Source organism: Atractosteus spatula, chromosome 9, assembly GCF_055471065.1.
Source record: "Atractosteus spatula isolate fAtrSpa1 chromosome 9, fAtrSpa1.hap1, whole genome shotgun sequence".
Taxonomy (NCBI): domain Eukaryota; kingdom Metazoa; phylum Chordata; class Actinopteri; order Semionotiformes; family Lepisosteidae; genus Atractosteus; species Atractosteus spatula.
Window position 1 is genome coordinate 25,686,867 of NC_142714.1, and position 24,184 is coordinate 25,711,050.

The 24,184-nt window shown below is 38.0% G+C and overlaps 1 protein-coding gene across 1 annotated transcript in view; it reads left to right on the top strand.

Moving 5' to 3' along the window:
- tmem121aa (transmembrane protein 121Aa) overlaps positions 1-23,965 on the top strand; it is a 160,336-nt gene extending 136,371 nt beyond the window's left edge. The window contains exon 2 of the mRNA XM_088925637.1: positions 21,497-23,965. Within this exon, the coding sequence (XP_088781763.1) occupies positions 22,330-23,268 (939 nt within the window). The 5' untranslated portion in view covers positions 21,497-22,329 and the 3' untranslated portion in view covers positions 23,269-23,965. The remainder of the gene's footprint in view (positions 1-21,496) is intronic.
- Positions 23,966-24,184: the final 219 nt, after the last annotated feature.

The following is a 24,184-nucleotide window of genomic DNA, read 5'->3' on the forward strand; positions in this document are numbered from 1 at the left end:
AAGTCTGTGTGCAAATTAGTGTTCACTGGACATCAGTATTAAACATAAACAAACAACTAAAATGAATCTCTTTATGTGCTGACGTATTAATTAAACCAATTGTGTCTTTCCTATTTCTAGGGAAAGGCAGGCTAATCTTGTTAACTCAATATATCCCACAGTACAATACAGTAAGTTGAAATCGTTTCAACAGTTAAAAATGTTTCTTATAATTAATAAGTTTTGCCATTTTCGGTAAGATGCTTGAGGCAACATGGCTCCCAGGAACATCTATGAATTTAGTAAGAGTTTTGAGTCCATATTTGTTTGTTCAGGAATGAGGTATCATTCTTTGTATTTTCCATTACATTGGCTTTACTGTTACTTCAGATTCTTGGGATGTCTTGAGGTGTTATTGCAGGTGCTGCAGGTTTAAGATACCTGTGATATTTTTTTGTCATTTTTGGAAAGGTCTTACTTAGTTTCTTCACTGTTTTTTGTGAGTGCACTGTATGTTGCAATTCTGTGTTTTATGTCGTTTTAAGCTAACTTGCTTGGTTTCTTATTTTTCTATTTTGTAAAATTCATATTTTTTTAATATGATTTATTATTAATTGTGTTTGTATTATTTGTGTTCTGTTTGTGTGGAGTTTGCATGCATGTTCATGTTTGCATGTTCTGCAAGGCCTTTGGGCTTCTTACCATCTTCAAATGGCATTTTGGCTATGTTATTTAATGTCTCTACATTGTCCCTATGAGAGTGGATGTAAATATGTGTGTGTATGCCCTGCAATGAATTAACATTCCATTTATGCACAACTAGGAAATGTTGTAAAACAATAGTTTTTGCAGAGCTGTTTTAAGTTCTTTGTGGTACATGTGGTGTTACGTTAAGATCAAATTGTTGTGTAGGTGCTAGTGAGAACAAAGCAGTGTAGATATATTTAAATAGATATGAAGAATGTGTGCAAGAGTGAAAAGTGTGTCTAAGTGTCACTTTCATACTTTCACTGATAAAAGAGCCATTGTGGGATAAAACCTGGCATACAGTACATACAGTACCACCATAATCTCAAACCTGCCAGCATGTCACCTTAGTTTTTCATTTTTTGAGTAGTCTGTCCTGTCTTTCTTCATTCAAACACCCTTCAGATTCCTTGTTTCCCTCATGGGGAAATTGGAACAGTCTTACTCCATTCAGGTTTCTCTTCTATTGGTTTTACTTAAAGTTACTAGATTTCTTCTCTAACTTTCCAATCTCTTCTCATTAGTCACTATGCACTGCACAAACTCATCACATTAATTACATCCTTTCACCAATTCTTCACTCTCCATCTTCATTAAACACTAGGCATTGGAGTTTTCAACCTAATATAACTCCATGGTGCCCAATTTTTAATCAGGCACTTTCAATCACAATCTTCATTAAAATCACACCTACAGATGCAGCCATTCAAAACGCGTGGGGTATTTCGAGGTACACCACGGTGGGCGTAGCATCCAAATGCAGTATCACGCGGTGTAACGCGTCATTTGACGTCATACCGGAAAGTATCCGGAATCACCTTGTAAAACCGCCAGGAGGAGCCAATAAAGCTTAACCTCTCATGTACAGCATTTGAGCTTTTAAATTTAAACTGTGTATTACATCATGTTAATCATCAGTCATTAAAAAGTTGGTATATTTTATGAAAGCAAGATTGCTCAGTTGGACAAAAGTACACAACCTACCTTTATCATAAATATTTTAATTATGCACAAATATTTTATGCATCAAAGCCTTTACCGAAGATATTACTAATAGTATTAATAATGAATGACTTTGGACAAGTTGTAAACTCAAAGTATTACGCTGGTCCACATTCTTTCTAACCGTCATTTTAAACGAAAATACTTTTATTTTTTTCTTTGACAAACACCACAGCATTTTGTTGATCTAACTAACGAGGACAGGACATTAGCTAGCCAATATGACAAAGGAATAAATGACTTTTTTTGCTAATTTCTTTAGCACATTTGTACATGCACTTGGAATCTGTCCAAGCCCTACTTTGTCAGGCATTTTCTTTTACTATAATGGACATAAAAACTCCCTTGCATTTTACAGAGCGTTTCATAATTTCTACCAACAAAAATTATTTAAACTGCGACACTTATCATTCAACCAGAGCTCAAACTATCACAAGGATCCTCAAAAGCACAACAAAGACTTTTAAAAGATACTTGTATCAGATACATGAGAATCCAAGCTTTTTACCTACACTTTCTTTTTTTTCGTATACCAGAGATTATGGTACCACTTCAAAAGGGTGTCAGACAGTCAGATTCCAGGACCTGAATTATCTGTTTTATAATCGAGAATATATGTAATCACGTATCTAAAGAAATTAATAATGATATTAATTTAAGGATCTAAATACCTAAATCTATGTATTTATATAGCTGGTTGTATTACTGTATTTCACTTTATTTGTAAACACGTTTTGTTAACACCCAAATCGCAGGTGGATTCTGTTTTTTGGTCTGTTATGGTCTGTAGCTCAAATCCTGCTTAACTAAAAATTAGACACAAGAAGAGTATTATTGGACAATGTCGTGAGGCTCTGGCGGAATTTCTCTGTAAACAGAAGGGTTATAGAGGAGACAGGTTGTGTATCGCTTCTTTTGACACTTGTAAAAAAACATTCCAATGTTAATGTGACACGGAAGATAATGTGGTGTATTGGTCGTTAGTGAAAAGATTTAATCATTTAATCTCTTTACTGTGCACATTTTATTCTGCTTAGTATTGAATATTTATATGGAATTTTACCACTAAAGGAAAATTTTAGTAGCTAAGCATAAAATGCAGAGGAGCATAGCAAAGGTCATAAAGGTCATAAACGATATTAATTTAGGAACATAAACATATTATGTAAACTGTATGTTGCTGTTATTGGTATTTTAAAGAAAAAATACACACCAATACTCCATTTCTCCCTAAACATTTTAAGCACCAAAGTCTTACATGTGGTTGACCTTCCGACCATATTACTGTAATATCTGTATTACTGTTTCAGTGTGTGTGTCACATGACTTGCCTTGGTGGCATCACGGCTTAAGCGACTGATTTACAGTACTGTATAAGGTTGAGGCCGGGTGTTCAAATCCAGTAATCGCTATGAGTTTTCTTTTAACAAAAATACTTCTTTGAAAAACTAAAATAGCAAATATTATGGACACTACAGTATATTGACATTTTTTATATTTCAAAATAACACATGTTCGTACTGTATGTACAGTACACAGCAGTACCACAGGTTGAACTGTAGAGCGCAAATCCACCTGAGCCCAAAAGCATTCGTCTGGTGCAGCGCGGTTTTCATCACTCTCTGCGGGAGTGCTGGCTGTGACGAATTAAACTGGTTTCACAGGTATTTTCAAAGTAGAAGGGGTCGAGTCTTCCAGCGGGAGGGGGGAACATGCTGCCCAGCCGTGTGGAATGCTACAGAACCCTAAACAGACAATACACATTAGCCAAATATTTGACCAAGATATCCAGACACAGCTGTATGAGCTCCACCAGTAAAACTCAAAGTATTACGCTGGTCCACACTATTTGTAACCGTCATTTTAAATGAAAAGACTGTAACTGTTCCATGTCCGAATCGCAGTAGCTACGCGTACGAAATAAAGTTCATCCCAGCTACAATACATATATATTTTTGTGGTAAGAGGGAGCAAAACATCAGGACATTAAAGTACCAGAGGTGTAAAAAATACAAAACTGCACATGAGCAAAAAGTTTTAGAAATGGAGCAGGTGTTACTGTGAAATAAGCAAACAGAAAAAAGACCATGACTATATATAGTGCAGAAGAGGGATGCAGGAACACTTGCTTAGATATACAAAAAAATCACAAAAGGTATACTTTAGATATTTTTTCTGAACCAAGGAAAAACTGATCATGTTTCTCTTTATCAATAATAAAAAAACTTTATTTATATATCACCTTTAAAAGTGGCATCTCAAAACAGTAGATGTAAAAACAGTTAAAAGGACCACAGATTACAAAGTAAATACATATAAGAAAGACAAGCAGTTAGAGGTGCTACTGTACCAAATTTAGAAAATAAAGCAGATACAGACACTAAGTCTTCTGAAAAGAAAGGTTTGGAGGTTAGATTTAAATGCACTCAGGGTACGTGACTGATATCACTGGGGATACAAATCGAGAGGTCCCGGGTGCAGCTAGAGAAGGTCCTGTCACCCACAGAATGTAGATGTTCTTGAGGACAGCTAGAAGACCAGAGTCAGACGGACAAAGGTGGGGAGTAGACATATAATAAGCCATATACTGTAGGTACTGAATGAGGATGAGGATTTTGAAGTTGACTCAAAACCTGATAGGAAGCCAGTGCAAGGACTTGAAGACAGGTGTAATGCATCCCTGTTAGGATTCTCGCTGTCATATTCTGAACATATTGAAGATTGCTCAGTGTGGATTTAATTTCCCCAGTGAACAGGATGTGCATTTATTAATTCTAGAAAAAAAGCCTTTCTTGATTTCTCTAGTTCCTAGTTTCTCTAGTTCCCTTTAAAATAAACTATTATTCCACAATGCAGAGTATTACATGGCCAGTATTTACATATGATATTTGTGATTTAAAGAAATTAACACAAGCAGCTTTTGGGGATTTAAGTGCTGGCTGAGTTATTGCAGGATAAAAGACTAGAGATGTTGGTAAGAAAAAGATAATTTTGGGAAAGTTGAGGAATACACTGATAACAAGAACACTTCCTAATGGGGTTAGGCATACTTTTGATGAAGATGATGAAGTTAACAGACTGTATGTTTACATAGATACTGAAATGAGGATTGTATTTTAGATTTTGTGTAGTTGCTAGCATTGAACTGTGTGTTGGATGCACATGAATTGAAGGAATGGGCAAACATAGCTGATGCTGATCCACAGAGCCAGCATATTAAGATGTTTATAATTAGAGGCAATTTGTTTAAATAACTAGGTATGGATACTGATGTGCAAGAGAGGTGGAAAGGCTGTTTCCTTAAGCCAGCACTATAAAATATTTTATTCTCAGTGAGATGCTGCCATTTCATAGTGGGTTTCTAACACTGTGTATAGTTCCATCCACACAGTGCCTTTACTTCCATCCATTTTCTCTTTATCCAGTACAGAGAATTTGGAGCCTATCCCAGTAAGCAACAGACACAAGGCAGAATACACCCTGGACATAGCGTCAGTCCATCACAGGACAGAAAGACACAAACACACACACACACCAGGGCCAGTTTTTCCATAAACCAATTAACTTACCAGTATGTTTTGGAGTGCGAGACGGAGTCATATCACACATATGGAGAAAAACCATGTAACCCAGAGAGAACATGCAAACCCCACACACAGAATGGCAAGAATTGAACCTAGGACCCCAATGCTGCAAGATAGCAATGTTAACCACTTCGCCACCATTAGAAATGGATGGATATTTTAGTTATCTTTCTAGTTCACAGGTTTGCATGCATAATTTAATTTTGAAAGCCACTGAGACATCAGGTACTACTGTTGTATTTATGAAAAAGAAACAAAACAAAAAGCATACTAACAACTGTGCCATCCTACTCCTTAGTTAATACATTTTATTTATAAACAGTTAACATTGTTAGCAAAATATTTTGAATTATATTTTACCCTATTTTTTCTTTAGTTTTGTATTTAACTTATTATATGATTTAATGTATATTTGAACAATGAAAATATATTTTTACAAGATGCAGGGGGAAAGTGCAACAACTTATTACACTGCTAAATTTAATATTATCGATTACTAATAGTTTACGCTAACACCTAACTTTCTTAATTAGATGTATTTAAAACAGTGAACTAAGTGTAACATACCATTCAGAAATACAATCGAGAATAGTTTTGTGGTGTTTGTATAGATGAAACGTTTCTAAAAGGTATAACGTAACAAAATTAAAGACGATTAAAATCTGTAATCTTTCCACTTGTAATGTCATTAGAAAGTACAACAAGTTTCTGCTTTGTCTAAGGATGATATCAAAAATTAGTCTAAGTGGTGAGAAAGCTGTGCTTAATGATAATTAAGGGACTTAAAAGTAAAAAGAGATGCTTCATATTGCTTGATTCATTTTAAAAACTAAGTTATAAATGCAGATGGGATTGGTGCCATTAAGCGCTCCAGGCAGCAGAACGTTCGTTCTGTACTGCTGAGCTCCGTGCCTCCTCCCTCTCTCGGTGCCGCACCAGGTCTAAATATCTAAACATACAGTATGTATCTATATAGCAGGTAGTATCACTGTATTTCACTTTCTTTGTAAACACGGAAAAACAGATTCACAACACGACGCTGTGTCACTGTGTAAAAAAAAATGGTTTGAACACCCTATATTGTAATGAGCTGCTGAGCTAAGAATAGGAGTTCCTGCTGTCAGAGGGGATGGAAAGTGCCCGCAGTCATTGTAGTATTACAATTCGCACTGATTCCCTTGCGAAGATATGGACATAAGAATATTCGTGCGTGGTCAAAAAATGGCATTAAGCACTTAAAGTTAATATGGTTAATAATAGTAAACTGTAACATGCTGTAACAAGATCGGCTAAACTGGGAAGAAAATGCTTTCAGAGAAAATGTTTCAGGTGTGAAGAACGTAGATCTCCAATGCAATTTCAACCAAACATCTCCCCAGACTGTCCGCCCATTTCACTGTTACCTGGATACCTCTTTATTTAGAACTCACTCTCCCCCCTGCCTGTCTCACTTCTTTTAATCCTTCTGTGCCCGGATTGCAGCGGGTAAGATGTTTTTCCAAGAAAAAAAGAGAAATTAAAAAAAGAGAAATTTCACCAGAGCCTCTTCTCTTCTTGTGTCTAATTTTTAGTTTAGAAGGATTCAAGGAGGATTTTAGATGAAAGGCAGCGACCTTAATCAAGCCCAAATCATAATTGAACCCATTCAGAGCCTACATTACATTTTAGCGTTTCATTCTGAGCAGAAACCCTCACACCTGAATAAGGCTTGCGTTTTCTCTCTTCTCTTTTAAGCATGTGTACAATGCTGTAATACAATTTAAAATAAAAGTTTAAACAGTATCAACTAAACTCCATTAATATAAGTGTCGAGTGGTATTAAATAAATACAGCTTTTTAGTATAGATTACACTTTTCTAAAATGTATTTAAAAAATAAAAACGATTACAATCTAATCTTTCCACGTTTGATCCCAAAATCCCAAGAAAAATAAATCTAAACGGGGAGAAAGCTATGCTGAAAGTTTATTAAGATACTTAGAAGACAAAGATAACAATTTATGTTGCATTTGTCTGATTGTGAATCAAAAAATACGTATAATTAAACACGCATTTGCGATTTAAATCAAAATGCGATTTAAATCAATATAAATGTTTATATTGTAACACATACTGTACAGCCTCCATTTCGCTATAAAAATTTAAAAGATCGTTTGCGCAGCCTAAGGGGGGGGTCTGCTCTCAGTGACAGCTGACAATCCTCCATACACTCAAGTGAAAAATTAATAATGCCAATGTAAACGTCGTATTTACAATTTGTTGATAATAGAAATGTTGAGTTGTCTAAAGCTTTGTGATAGTTTACCCAGGCAGCAAAATATCAGCTACACTAGGAAGATGCGACACCGAAGATATGATTAATAACCTTTTAAATCTGAAGGGAGATCTAAAGGGATCCCCCCCACACACACACACACACGATAGAAGCAGGAAGCAGGGACTGTTGTCGGAAGGAAAGAAGGTGACTATTCATTGTTATTAAAAATGACTTAAATTCGAACATGTTGTGGTATTTAGAAATATAAAAAGAAAATTAATTGTCCATAATATTGCTATTTTATTTTTTTAAAGAAATGTTTGTTAAAAGAAAAGTCATGGCACCAGCCAGATTTGAACACACAACCTGTGATTCAGAAGTTGGGAACATAGACCACAGTACCACCCGCAAGGTCACATGAGGAGAGGTGAAACAGCCCTACACATACAGAATCAATAGACATTGTACAGCGTGTACTACTGTGTTGCAGTATATGAATATAATTATATCGTTATTAATTTCTTTAGATACGCGATTCCATATTATATTAGCAGAAAAGCTTAAAACTACCACTTTTTATACACGTTATTTCACATGTTAGTTAAAGACTTCGATGCTTAAAATGTTTAGGGAGAAATGGAATACTGGTGTGTATTTTTTCTTTAAAGTACCGAGACCAGCCATATACTGTAATACTGTATGTTTATGTTCCAAAATTAATATTGTTTATAGCCTTCACACGCGTTATGCTCCTATTCTTTTTATGCTCAGCTACTAAGATTTTTCTTCAGTGGTAAAATTCCATATAAATATTCAATACTAAAATGGGCACAGTAAAGACATTTAAATCTTTCTACGACCGACCGACGAGTGCCCCTGTCGGTCAACCAATCACGTACCCCGGTATTGCGCGAGGACGTAGCCAATTACCCACAGTACATGTCTGTGCCGCGCACTTTGAATGGCTGCATCTGTACCACCTTTTCCACCCCTTCCTTTGCTCTTTTTTCACCAAGCACCAGATATTTAGTATTACCAGGAACTTTTCATCATTAACAATATGACTGATCCTGTTTGGCCAGGGACACCTATCTAAACCCAAAACTTAGCCTGCAGAGCTATTCAGATCTTTGACTTCAAGTTGCCCAGTACAATCACCCTTAAAATCAGAAGTCAGTAGACCAAGGAAGCCAGCAGAGAAACCTGGAATACGAGAATACAAGAAACCTGGTTACTTGTATTCTCATGCTAGTATGTTACGCATTTTACAGAGAATTTCTTTGTTAGATTCTATAGAAAGTGTAGAATTTGCTAATATCCTTGGCAGGCAGAATTCAAGACATTTTCCCCAAAGTTTTTCTGAAGATTTTTAATTTTTTGAGCCTGAAACAAAAACAATTTACCAACCTTCAAAATTAGATAACTAGGACAGATAAATTCAGGTGAAGTAGAGACCTACTGTAACTGACACAGCCCCATGAGTTCTAAAGAAGTAGAACAGGACAATCTCCTGAACCCAATTACCGTATCAATGGCAATAATCTCCTACCGTACGTCATGTTTTTTTTTCATCTCAGCACCTTTGAACAGACTTCTACTGCATATCTACAATTTTTGCCCATACAGTTTGACTTCTGACAGCCCAGTTCATATCTTTTTTCTTTGAACCCACACTCTTTTCCATTTTCTGACTGCTCATTCTGACAAAGCTTTTTGTTTCCTGCAGTCCCTGAGAGAGTTCTGAAGATCATAATATAAAGTCTTTCATGAAAAGAAGTTGTAAGTGTTTGTCATTGATGTTTCTGAGCCTTCCTTTCAATCACTGAAACCTTTGCTTGTATAGGATTTGTTCTCTGTGGACCTTTTTAAGGAAGTGTGGATGAGTAGTATCTATAGCATTTCATTTGTTTTGCTTTTATAAACTATGAGTCTGCCAGAAGGAGAGAATCTGAACCCTTGGTGCTTTAGTAGCTTCCTTATTTATAGTATTTTTGTATTCTTGAGTAATGTGCCTATGCTGATTTGAAAACATAGCTTTTCCTACCAAATCTCTTAGAAGTGATAACAGCCCAGGTACTGTAGTTCTTTAACTTAAAAACATACCTAATGTTTTTCCACTAATACAAATACAAATGGTAATCCAGTATATACCATTTTATGAGGTGCGTAATAATTGAATAAAGAGTGGTGAGCCAGAAAAGCTGTAGTCTTGCGTTCTGTCGTTTAAAGAAGAATTTCAAATCCATATCCTTCTTATAGGCTAAAAACTCTGGCTACTTCTAAGAATGAAAAACATGAGTCAAAACAAAACCATTAACATATTTTTAAGTATATTCAGTTCATTCTTAGGACTGGCTAGAGCAGCTACTGTGAAAAAAGTATAATGCTCTGACTTGGCCTGGCTGGGTCTTGAGATCTAAATAATTGGAAAGAACGCTGATTTCTGCATTCCATGTTTAAAAATGCATTTTAAAAATGCACCTAGCTTTAGTTAAACATTCATTGGTTTTATAAATGTTTTGATTCCATTCATTGGGAAGTATAATAATTTCCATCCTAGATCATTCGTTCATTAATTTATGCATGATCTTGCTTTTCTGATCAGTATTCTTTTATTCAATTTTTAAAATGCACTTTAGAGAAAATCATATTTAGTTATGTTTTCATCCTTGATTTTTCAGCTTATGCTGTTAAAGTGCACCAAAGTCTAGAACAAATAGTAAATAATGATTTAACTACCTGATTCCAGCAGATAGGATTGCAATGGGATTACAAATCAATTTCACACATTTGAATTCTGAATGTGGACAGCATGACGGTGGGGTGGTTAGTATTGCTGCCTAGAAGATGATTCTGGGTTTGATTTTTTTTCTCAGATCTCTTTCTCTTGGGGTTGATACTAGATGTGGGGTTAATACTACTATGGTAGAGCATAGATTATAATAACAAAACATTACTTGTAGTGTGTTATGAGATACTAGCACTGGTGTCTTCTTTTGGAGGTTTTGGATTGTGGAGCATGGATTACACTGAGAAGATGTCACTTGTAACGGTCTATGAGGATATAGGCTGGTGTCTTACTCTGTGGACTTTTCTGTCTCATTCACGTTTCATTCTCTAATTCTCGCAGTATGACACAGGACTCACTACGATTACAGGTCAATGATAACAAAAGAAAGGAATCCTGAATATTATTTATTTGTACATTTTTATACTGTATATCATGGGAAAAAACCTTGCAAAATAATCATCACTAATACATCGGAAGCAATAATATGCAGAATTTGTATCAGAATCATAATCATCTAGAAGTCTATATATGGAAAACTGTTCTCTAGTATGTGATTTTAAAACAAATTTAAAATGACAGGCAATATATATATTTAATAATGACATTAAAGGGTTGTAGGAGATTGGGGGTTTTAATTTTGCTGAAACAATCAGAAATTGTAACAGTAAATTGTACTTAATGACTTTTAGGAAACAAACATAATAATTAACAGTCTCACACAAATTCTAAATATACAATATACAATGTATTGATATAAGAAAACTACGCATAACAAACAACAACATAATATATATCTGTGAAACTATCTACTGTGAACATGGAATGCTGTTTGTTCAATCAAGGATTATAAAGATCAGATTTCTGTTTCAGGAAGAATATCTTGGACAGAATTCTGTACTTTACTGACTCGCTGTCTTGGCCTTGCATTTTGGAGAAAGGTTTAAGTCCTGACTTTGACTGCTCTCGATCATTAGGTTGTAAAAGTCAGTTTGCCTGTTTAGAGAGAGACCGAGGGAGCTAGTGGTTAACTGGAGTTTATATGGGGTTACATCACAAGTTGCTGATTGCCTGAGAGGCCATCAGGTTAGGTTCTGATACCCTCTAGATCCCTAGTTGGTGGACCTTCCTTTGGATGATGGATAATGAACTTTGACCTTAATCAAGAAAAATAATAAGAAGGGTAAGAAAAAAGTATTCTCCATATTATCAGAGGATATCTTTATAGCTTGTATGTGTGACAGTCATATTCCCACTGTCCACACAGGACCTCTCTGGATTTCTCAATATGACCATTACTTTAAGAGTAAATTATTATTTTTCAAGTAGCCTAATAAAATGACAAAAAACAATAAATATATAATAATAATCCTTACACTTATATAGTGCTTTTCTAGGCAATCCACTATAAGTGCTTTACAGGTAATGGGGACTCCCCTCCACCACCACCAATGTACAGCACCCACCTGGATGATGCGAAGACAGCAGTAGTGCACCAGTACGCTCACCACACATCAGCTCTCAGTGGAGAGGAGAACAGAGGGATGAATCCAATTCATAGATGGAGATCATTTGGAGGCCTTGATTGGTAAAGGCCAGTGGGAAATTTGGCCAGGACACTGGGGTAACACCCACACTGTGTTTGAGAAACACTTTGGGATTTTTAATGATCACAAATAGTCAGGACCTTGGTTTTACATCTCATCCGAAGGACGCCACATTTTTACAGTATAGTGTGCCCATCACTATACTGGGGCATTAGGACCCACACAGACCACCAGTTGAGCACCCCCTACTTGTCCCTCTAATACCTCTTCCAGCTGCAACCCTTTTCAAGTTTTTCCCAGGAGGTCTGTCTTCCAGGTACTCACCAGGCTCAAACCTGCTTAGTTTCAATGGGTTGCCAGTTGTGAGCTGCAGGGTGATATACACATTGTGTAACACTCTAGAAGGTTGTAGTGTGTTCCTTTTTCATTCAAAAGGATCAGTAAATTACTTGATCAATTAACTGTCTTTATTAGGTGGTGAATTGGGAGGAGACTGTTTTTAATTAATTATTAATCAATTAATTGGTGAAGAGCTAACCTCTAAAACCTGCTGGACATTGGCTCTACTGTAGTAGAATTGACATCAGACTTTTCTTTTGTAACAATTATTTTATTTTATTTATATGGTAATGCCCCTGGCAAGGAAACACAGAAGCATAACACAAACACTTCTTCCAGAGACACACAATGCACATTACAGTCAAAAGCAAGTGAAGGAAAAAGTAAAAGATTGTGATAACCATACTAAGATAAAATATGAAACATCACACCTTTTTCAATAGCTGTGTCCCAAGCCAGTAACAAAGTGGATAAATACAGGTGAGCTGTGGGCCTTTCTAGAAGCAAAATTCTTAAAAAAATAAATAGATCTGAATTGCCCTCTTTACTGTATATATTACATTTGATTTGAAATTTTTAAATCTTCCATTTCACATTCATTAAAACATAATAAAAATGATTGGTAAAGTAAATATTTCATTAAAAATACAATGTTGTGAGTACTTAAAAGACTGGTGAGAATGTGAAACATCTCCAAGATGAGAAGTAGTAGTAAGAGGTGCTGTCCATGGAGCTGACACATTATATTTTTATTCTGGAATATAAGATAACATCACTTTATTGGCCATATACAATTTTCTTGTATATCTTGTATGTCTCTTTTTCATGTACCCCAACTTGCTCTTCATGAGACACAGAAACAGGGAGAGAAGCTTGGGTCAGAGCACAGGATCAGCCATTTATATGGCACCCTTGGAGCAGTTGGGGTTAAGGGCCTTGCTCAGGAGCCCAACAGGATTAGAAGGAACACAGGATTTGAACCAGCAACCTTCCAGCCATAGGCACAGGCACAGATCCACCGCAATCAAGCTGTTAGGAGTGGAATTTGAACCCACGGCGAGCTGGAAAGACACGAGTCCTTGAGTCTGTCACCTTAGACTACTCGGCCATTCTGATGAGCGATTAACTAGACAAAGTCTTCAAATGAGTAAAAGACAGATCTTTTTTTTTTAATTTGTCCTGACTTGCACACACGTGGAAGTGATTGGACATTTTGCATTCTAATACTTTCCAATAATAATGTAATTTTTTTTTCCACTGCATTGCAATAATCATTTTTGGAAACCCTTTATTTTACAGGTGTAATAACTGCATAATTTCTTAGTACAATTCTGATGGTAATTCACAATGATTTGGTTGATATTAACATTTCTAGTACTATTCTATTATAATGACAGTGGTCATAATATAACATAATGATGACATGGTAATTATGCTGACTAAAAATATAAAAGAAAAAAAATCTGGACATTCCAGTACAAATTTCAACACTGGAGATACAAGTAGTTTTTGCATTTTCTCTGTAACTACACTTAGAGTAAAACAAGTTTTTCAAATATTTAATTATTGCATGATTGTTTCAGCACTATGAAATCATTTGATACATTTTTTCTGTGTAAAGTGGATAGATGGCAACAAAGTCAATATTTATATTCCTATTTTATAGTTACTAGACAATATATTTTAAATATTACCAGCATATTAAATGTATTATATGTGCAATGTGTATTAAAATGGTTTAGATTAAAAATAATATTTACATACAGAACATGTGTTCCAACCATTTTGCTGTGGTATGCTGTGTCTTAGATAACATCAAACAACAACGATACCTACAGTATAAGAAATAAAGTGTTAATAGTTCTGTGTGATTATATAACTACCATAGAAATTGTTGTTCTACAGATATTTATTTAACAAATATATTAATTCCCCAATATTGAAAATAATAAAGAAATTACTCCAGATTTCTATGTATTGTCAAGCTGTTGAATTAACAGATTTATTCATACACTAGATGAAATTTTGAGATAAAATAATATGCCTGGCTTAAAAAAATCTTAAATTCACAAAATGTTATACTATGCTCTCCATAGCATTGCACAGAGGAAATGTCATATTTGTCACGTAGTAGTTCCTTCCGGGCCCTATGCGGACGACGTGATCCGGAATAGTGAAGATACACGAGGGAGAAAGTCATGCAGGAAAGGGTCAGGATACAGGGGGGCGTGTCCGAGGTGAGCTGGTGTCCTGGGGAAGTGAGTCCGGGCGAACAAACAAAGCCAAAGTCCAAACGGGGAATCCAAATGGCAGAGTAGAGTCCAAAGCCAGGAGATCCATCCAAGGGTTAAAATCATGAGCCGGGTCGGGACCGGCGGGGCAGGGGATCAGGAACAGAAAGTTAAAACCATAACGGAGCCAGACGCAGCAGGACCCCCGGGCTCTCACGATGCGGAAATCAATGAGGAACCAGGAGTGAGGTCCGCGTCTGGCTTTTAAGGGGGAACGGAAATAGGGAACAGGTGCAGACAATGGGAGAAAACAAGGAAGGGCTGGAGCGTCCTTAAGAGAAGGGGTTAGCGATCGTGACAATATTTGTCATATGTGTCAGCTTAGAATTAATAAGTAAACATAAGCATCACTAAGAACATAAGAATTACTAATCCTGTAGTTAGTAATTCAGAAGTCCTTTCACATAGATTACACTGACAAGATGCCACCTAGCAGAATAATTCTGGGCAGAATCACTCCAGTTCCTTCATACCCTTTGATTTTCATATGCAGTCATATTGAGTTTGAACCACAAAGGCCTGAATATTGAAATGGTGTGTCAAGAACATTTATTTGGTGTATAGTTATTTAATTTGTCATTGTAGGTGCACACTTTGGATCATTGTCATGCTGGAATGTTTCTTTGTGGTCAAGCCTGGGTTTCTTAGCTGAGGGAACCAAGTGTTTATCCAAAATGTCCTTGATTATAATTTTCCCTCTGTGAACAAAGTTCCAGGACATGTACTGTAGATGCAAAGCAATGCACAGAACCTAATATATTAGCCCCCTCCCTCTATATTTCACTGTGGGTATGAGTGTTTTCTCAACCTGAGCTTTACATTTTTATGCCAAACATAAAAGTGATACTGATGAATATATAGAATAATGTCTTTTTTTTCATCTCACCATAAGCTATTGTTCCAGTTATCTTCAGATATTTTGGAAACAATTGAGTAATTTTAGGCTTAACCTCAGAACTGGCCTCTTCCATACAGCCAGACCATGAAAGCTGCTTTAATATAGGCAATGTCAAGTAGTAATTTTCAACATTTTGTATCCTGAAGATGCCAAATGGTGTTGGAAGTATCTGCTTTTTTAATTTATGTGTTTAACTTCTAACCTACTTGCCTCACAGCCTCTTACTTTTGCTAGTATTCCAAGTAGCCTTAAGTTTCTTAATAATGGATATTAAAGTGAAGTTGTTAGATTCTGATTTTAGATCATTATACAGCCACCCCCCAACTTGTGTGGTCCAATAGCCATCTATGTGTAGTCTTCAGAGAGCTCTTTTACCTTCAGTGTGATAATGCACAATCCTGCTGAGAATCTTCTGTGCATCTTGAAAACAGTAAAAGGACTTGACTTACACAACATACTGTATGTAACAAAGGTACAGGTAAAGGTACAAAATATTTTTATTGTAAAATCAAAAATGATCAAAAATGAAAAGTGGAAAAATCATGTTTACTGAATTATAATACTTTGTAAAAGATTTTGCATTTGTATCACATTATTTTTGCAGCAATTATAGATTTGGGCCTTCTTGGGTATGTGCACATGAGCTTTTGGGGATTTTTGCCCATTCTTTGTCAAATTTGCTAAAGCCCTGTCAACTGGTTAGGGAGCGTTGATGAACCACAATCTTCAAGTCCTTCAAGTTAGACAGGTTATTTGATCTCAATCTGTAGTTCAGTCAAGGTGTTCATTTGGTTCTTGGTCATGTCTTGGCCTAATTCGTCAGTTTGCGAGGATGGCCTGGTCTCGGAAGTTCCGTATTCTTTCCATTTCCTAAGGATGGATCTAATTGTGATCCTAGGAATTTTCAAAACACTAAATATGCTTTTTTATGCTTCCTGAGATCTATACCTCCTCATGATTCTATCACAGAGTTGTATGCACAACTCCTTGGTCTTAATGTTAGAATTTCTGCTCTGATATGCGCTATAAACTGAGTGACCTTATATACACAGTTCTATTTCTCCTGAAATTGTGCCAACAAATTGAAATGATCCAGGGTTCAAGTTATCATTCAAGTTTGAAAGTGATATATAATTAATTTGAGTTTGCAATAAAAACTCTGAAAAAAAAATTAAATAGCGGAACATTTCCATAGGCTTCCATTGCATTACCACTGAGACACAGGAGAGAAGAAATCACAACGATTGAAGCAAAACTCTGCTGAATACCAGAAGAGGGAGACATAGAAGATGAAATCAAGATCAATTCAAGCCCTCTGACACCCTCGTAAAAATGCAATCAAGAGGATATCACCTGAAGCTGATGCTCATGAGCTGTCAGATATATCAGCAGCTCACAGGAGTTTCCAGATGTTTGAGCCACAACCCCACCAACAATAATTCAGATGAAGCACAGCTCTTTCCTAGCAAAAGGACTCCAGCACTCTGTTCCGCACCCAACACATTAAGAAAAAGCTGGCGATAGTCACTTTGAAGTTAAACATCACACTCGATGACATTGTGAAATTGAGGAAAACCTCTTCCAAGGATGAAATGAGGGTGGTAATCCCAGGACTACAGCTGTCTGAATCGTGAAGCTCTGCCCTGGGAGTCGCAAATTCAAAAGGAGTTCAGGATGCCACCTGGAGCTACCGGATACTCCTTTGAGCTGCGGATATGCCTGCCAGCTCAGAAGCGTCATCTACATCATCATGTGATGTAGATGCCACAACCCCACCAACACCAACCCAACACCAACCCCACCAACACCAACCCAAGATGGCGGCGCGCATGGACGCAGCGGCTTCATTAGCTCTCAAACAATGGTGCTTTTTGTTCGTTATTCTTATGTTTTTTGTCACGTTATTTACTCAAAACACTGAAGCTTACTTCTCCTACGACCGGAAAACATTACTGGACATCAGAAACAACTGCAGGGATTTCTCCTTTAGTTCGCTCGACCTGGATTACATCAGCTCGTCCATCCTCTACACCGCAGACCCGGAAGCCGCGGAGCCACCTGACCGTGACCGCCGGGAGAGGAGACGGCGCAAGCGGTGCGAGCGCAAACAGAAACGCGGTAAGAGAGCCGGGCTGCAAATAAGACTAAAAGAACAGCGGAACAGACCACCTATACCCAGCCTGTTCCTCGCTAACGTACGGTCCCTAGACAACAAACTGGACGAAATAAAACTCAGGCTCACTACTCGCCAGGAAATAAAAAACTGCTGCACTCTTGTGTTTACGGAAACGTGGCTTCACAACAACATACCGGACTCCGCCATTCAGCTTGATGATTTTTTAACTCTCCGGTCGGACAGAACAGCCGCCTCTGGTAAAAATAAAGGAGGAGGTCTGTGTATTTATGTCAACCAAGCATGGTGCAGAGATACTACAGAAATCGCTATCCACTGCTCACCCGACTTAGAATATTTAATGGTAAAATGCCGACCCTTCTACCTACCTAGGGAATTCACGTCGGTCATTATTACTGCTGTATACATACCTCCTAACGCTAATGCTAAGGAAGCAGTCAAAATGCTGTCCAAAGCTATTAGTAAACAAGAATCAGCACACCCTGATGGTGTATTTATTATTGCAGGTGATTTTAATCATGGAAATCTGAAATCAGTCCTGCCTAGCTACAACCAACACGTTGACTGCCCCACCAGGGGAAACAACACACTTGACCTAGTTTATACTAATGTACCCGGTGCTTACAAAGCAGTACCTCACCCCCCTCTTGGACAATCTGACCACATCTCCCTGTTCCTACTCCCAGCCTACAGACGACTTCTGAAACGCACCAAGGCTCCAGTTATAACTGTAAAAACATGGCACAAAGAGGCAGAATCAATGCTTCAGGACTGTTTTGAGTGCACAGACTGGAGTGTGTTCAAAGATGCAGCCTCCCATGGATCCCACACTGATATTGATATGTATGCATCAGCAGTCACTAGCTACATCAGCAAATGTGCTGATGATGTGGTGAGCGTTAAAAAGATACGCAAACTCCCGAATCAAAAACCTTGGATGAACACTGAGATCCGCTCCCTGCTTAAAGCCCGTGATGCAGCCTTCAAATCTGGTAATGAGGAAGAACTGAGAGGGGCTAGGAAAGAATTAAGAGCTGGCATAAAATCTGCCAAGAAACAGTACAAATCCCAGATAGAACACCACTACAACACCAACACTAACCCACGACGCATGTGGCAAGACATAAATACAATCACAAGCTACAGGAGCAAAACAAGCCCTGTAAGCGCTACTGACCCCTCTCTCCCAAACAAGCTTAACACCTTCTATGCACGCTTCGAAGCTCAAAACCCTGAACCAGCCACCTGGACCACTGACTCCCCTACCACCCCACCCCCCACACTATCGAAGCTAGATGTGTGGAAATCACTAAGTAGAGTGAACACACAGAAAGCTGCTGGACCTGATGGTATCCCTGGCCTGGTACTCAGAACATGTGCCTGGCAGATAGCTGATGTCTGTACCGACATCTTCAACCTGTCCTTGGCCCAGGCCACTGTACCTAGCTGCTTCAAGACAACCACCATCGTGCCAGTACCGAAAAAATCAGCCCCCACATGCCTGAATGACTACCGCCCTATTGCACTCACCCCCATCATAATGAAGTGCTTTGAAAAACTACTTATTCCGCACATTAAAGCCAGCATTCCAAAAACACTGGATCCTCTACAGTTTGCCTATCGCACAAATCGCTCCACAGAGGATGCAATCTCCATAGCTTTACACACCACACTAACCCACCTGGATAAAAGGAACACCTATACAAGAATGCTGTTCATTGACTTCAGCTCAGCATTTAACACCATCATACCCATAAAACTTTCTACCAAACTCAGGGCTCTAGGTTTAGATACAACCCTCTGCAGCTGGATCCTAGACTTCCTCACCAGCAGACCCCAGACTGTCAGGATTGGCAACCTCATCTCCAACACACTCACCCTTAACACCGGTGCCCCTCAAGGCTGTGTGCTCAGCCCACTGCTTTACTCCCTGTTCACCCACGACTGTACTGCTAAGTTCAGCACAAACACCATCACCAAGTATGCTGACGATACCACAGTCGTGGGCTTGATCACTGACAACGACGAGACTGCCTACAGGGAGGAGATAAAACAACTCGCAGACTGGTGCCGAACCAACAACCTATGTCTCAACATCAGCAAAACCAAAGAGCTGATTGTTGACTTCAGAAGACAAGGAAAAGTTCACTCCCCCATCTACATAGAAGGGTCTGCAGTGGAGATGGTGAATAACTTCAAATTCCTAGGCGTTCACATCTCTAAGGACCTTACATGGACACTGAACACCTCCAGTCTCATCAAGAAGGCACAACAGCGGCTGTACTTCCTGAGAAGGCTGAAGAAAATACACCTACACCCACTGATCCTCACCAATTTCTACAGATGTACGGTGGAGAGCATACTGACCAGCTGCATCACAGTCTGGTATGGCAACTGCACTGCATCCGACCGTAAGGCACTACAGCGGGTAGTCAAAACTGCCCAACACATCATCGGCAGTGCCTTACCATCCATCCAGGAAATATACAACACCAGGAGTCTGAAAAAAGCCACCAAAATTATGTCTGACCCCACTCACCCTGGTCATAACTTGTTTGTTCCCCTACCATCTGGCAGAAGGTTCCGGTCACTCCAGTCACACACAACTAGACTCCAAAATAGCTTCTTCCCCAGAGCTGTCAAGTTGGTGACGCCCCCACTCCCTTCCACCTTATTATGATCTCTCCTAACATCCTCCTGTACCCACAACCACTGTACTCCTACACCACCACACACACATGTAAGCCAAAATTGTACTGTCCCCTCGATAGCCCAGTAAAATTGTAACAGGCATAATAATATTTAATATTTATTAATTAACCATACTACTTTTAACCATACTATCTTTTTTTTTTTTTTTTTTTTTTTGTTGGCAGATAGCTGCTTTTGTCCTGTTAAATTTTCTCTGTTTGCGGAATTTTGCACAGTTTTCGATTACATGTTATTTATGTTATGTTATTACATGTTGTTACTGTTATTGCTATTGTGTAACTGTCTATTGTCTCATCTTCTGTCCTATTTATATACTGCACCTGAGTGACTAATGAGAAACACTTTTCATTATACTATGCACCTGTGTAAGTTTAATGACAATAAAGTTGAATTGAATTGAATGTGATTGCATTCTCAGGCAGGTGTCAGAGAGCTTGAATTGATTTTGGTTTTACCTTGTCTGTCACCCTATTCCGGTGCCCAGAAGAGTTTCACTTCAATCGTTATGATTTCTTCTCCTCTGTGTCTCAGTGGTAATGCAATGGAAGCCTCTGGAAATATACAGTGCCTTCAGAAAGTATTTACCTCTTTTTATTTTTGTTCAGTTTATATTACTAACTCAAATTAACTCATTTATATATAACTTTCAAACTTGAATAATGACCCTTGAACCCAGTACAGTTTCACCTTGATTATTGTAATTTTTTCTCTGCTGTGTCACATCACAGTTTTTTTCATTATAAATTTGTTTTTCTTGTTTTATTTCAAGGAATATTTAGAGGTGTGAACAAATTTAACCATTGTTTTATGTAATTAATTAACTGGAATTAAATTAATTAGATATATATGATAATTATATTATATATATTACTTTTTCTGCAGTAACACAGCAATTGAGGAGCAAAACATAGTAATGACAGACATTTCCTAATGAGCTATATGACTTTAATGTTTGAAATAAAAAATGGAGGCTTTTCCCTTTCAGTACAGAGCTTCTTCTAACCAACAGTGATGATGCAAATCACACAGTGATCAGCATGCAGACACAGTGACGTGTTCCTGATTTAAATATGAGGTGTGTGTGTGTTACCCCTGCTCTCTGACAGTCTGCTCAATCCACATTCAATGTTGAGAGAGAGGCCCAGCTGAAAGGGCTGGGTGGCTGTCACTTTCTGACTTATAGTTGTGTTTGCGCTGACTTTCCTTTTTCTCTCCCTAGATTGCACTTCGAAGTGGAGGAAGAAGAGCCAAGCACCACTGGAAAAAGGATGCATTTTCACGGATGACATGTTCAGAAGGGAGATGGCAAGAAGATGGAGATCTGTGCTGTCATGTCTCCAGGGTCTTCATGATAAATGGCCTTTAGCTTTCCACTTGCAGCTCCGTTATTCCCAGTTTGATTTATTAGATCCCCTGCATTAGCCTGGCTGTTTGCCACTCTCATCTTCCTAATCACCATATCAGGATATCTCCAGCCATTTCCTCTGCATTCAATTAAAATCTTTCCAAGCAGTGATCATTGCAAACATTATATAAATTAGCAGTCTATTTTATGGAACTTACAACTACTGCCTGCATTGGCCAACTTGTGTACATATTTTTGAATGATAACAGCCTTTCAAATAGTTTTTTTTGAGGAACCAAGCTGGTTTGAAAGTAAAAGCCAAAATTATGCTATGATAACATTTTAAGAGTCTGTAAAAGGGTGACTTTAGCTTTAAGACTAAGAGGTTTAATGGAATTGCAATGAATGAGATTTTCTTCAACATCATTGTTCAAACAATTCTTAGGAGAATCATCTGCTATGATTGCCAAAAACTAAACTTTTGCATTTTTTTCAGCCTGTAAGCACTCTCAATAATGAAATTCTTTAATTGCTTTGTGTATAGAATAAGGCATTTCATGGTACATGAAGTTATCTCATCTGTGTAGGCAATCTGGAAGTATCAATGGCAAGTATCTCACCACATAAATCTGTGCATTAAAAAACACACCTATCCATTAAAGTACAAAAGGAAAAAACAACCAGAACTTGTGAAAGGGAACATAACCATGGTGTTGCCACCTCCAGACAAACGTCATGTGTGTCTCACAACAATTGTCATCATGACCAGCATGGCCTTCATGGATGCCTACCTTGTGGAGCAGAACCAGGGACCCCGAAAGATAGGGGTGTGTATAATTGTTCTGGTGGGAGACATTTGCTTCCTTATTGTACTGCGATATGTGGCTGTGTGGGTCGGAGCAGAGGTGAAGACAGCTAAGAGAGGATATGCCATGATTCTTTGGTTCCTTTATATCTTTGTCCTGGAAATCAAGCTGTACTTTATCTTTCAGAACTACAAAGCAGACAAACGAAATTTGGAAACGGTTGCCCGCAAAGCTTTGACACTTTTGCTTTCAATATGTGTGCCCGGGCTTTACCTAATTCTAGTGGCTCTAGACAGCATGGAGTATGTAAGAACTTTCAGGAAGAAGGAGGATCTGCGAGGGCGTCTCTTTTGGGTAGCGTTAGACCTCCTGGACATCTTAGACATTCAGGCCAACTTGTGGGAGCCACACAAGACAGGGCTCCCCATCTGGGCTGAGGGACTAATGTTTTTCTACTGCTACATCCTCCTTCTCATTCTGCCCTGTGTGTCACTCAGTGAAATCAGCATGCAAGGAGAGCACATCTCTCCACAGAAAATGATGCTGTATCCAGTCCTCAGCTTAGTAACCATTAACATTGTCACTATCTTCATTCGGGCCATTAACATGGTGCTGTTCCAGGACAGCCGTGTCTCCACCATCTTTATTGGCAAGAATATTGTGGCCATAGCAACTAAGGCCTGCACTTTCCTGGAGTACAAAAGGCAGGTGAAGGAGTTCCCCCAGAATGCTATTGCTCTGGAACTGCAGCAGAACTCCATTTCTCACAACCAGACACTGCCCAACACAACAGCCATGCCCCATGAACAGTCGCCTACCCGCGAGATTGTTGACACATGACAACAGCAGTACATGTAGTTCAGAACCCTAACAATGGTGGTATTTTGAGCTTCTTCAAGATAATCTCCTGAAAGGTATCAATAATAAAAAACATTATCCAAGCCTTTCACTCTTATCCCCTCAACTGCAGTCAGGCAACACAGAGAGAACACCAGAGTGACTGGATTTAAGAAAATGAACCCGATGTCACTCTGAGAGATATCACTAATGCATCTCAGGAAGACTACAACAATGTTGCATTGACTACTCCCTGAGGGAAGTATTTCTGAACTACTGTTTTTGTTCTTCTTGTGTTCTGAGCACCAAACAGAGCCTGGTGTTAAAAAAGACACTGCTACCTGGGTTTTAGCAAGCCTACAGACAGTTTGATTGAACTTATTTTTTATGTTTCATGGGGAAACTAACTTTTTTACATACAAAAAAGGAAAAAAAATACTGATTTTTTTAATCTTGCAATTTCTCTCTTTATTTGGTAGTACAGTTAACAGTGTATCTTGCACTTCCCTTGAGAAGGTTGTGTCTGTATTAAGCTATACTAGTGCAGCAGGGCCAGGAGACTTGAGAAAAAAAAAGAAAATTATCTATGTTTATAGACTCCCTGGATTTTCTTGTTATGGGAGGTGGGAATCATTGTCCTGGTGTAGCTCTGTTGAGTATAATGTTTAATGACCAAATGTTTAACTTAATCTGATGTTTCCCAAAGCTCAATGCAATCTTGCTTTATGTGAAAAGTGTGGTCAGAAAAATCATTCAAATTTTTGCCTTAGCTCCTGCGTGTATTTTGTATGTATGTAAGCATATATATATATGTGTGTACTGTATATATAGATATATATATACGGTACACACAAAGCTATGTAAGGATTAATTCATATAATTTCTAAGATTGCAGTCATAACATTTATGGTAAAAAAAA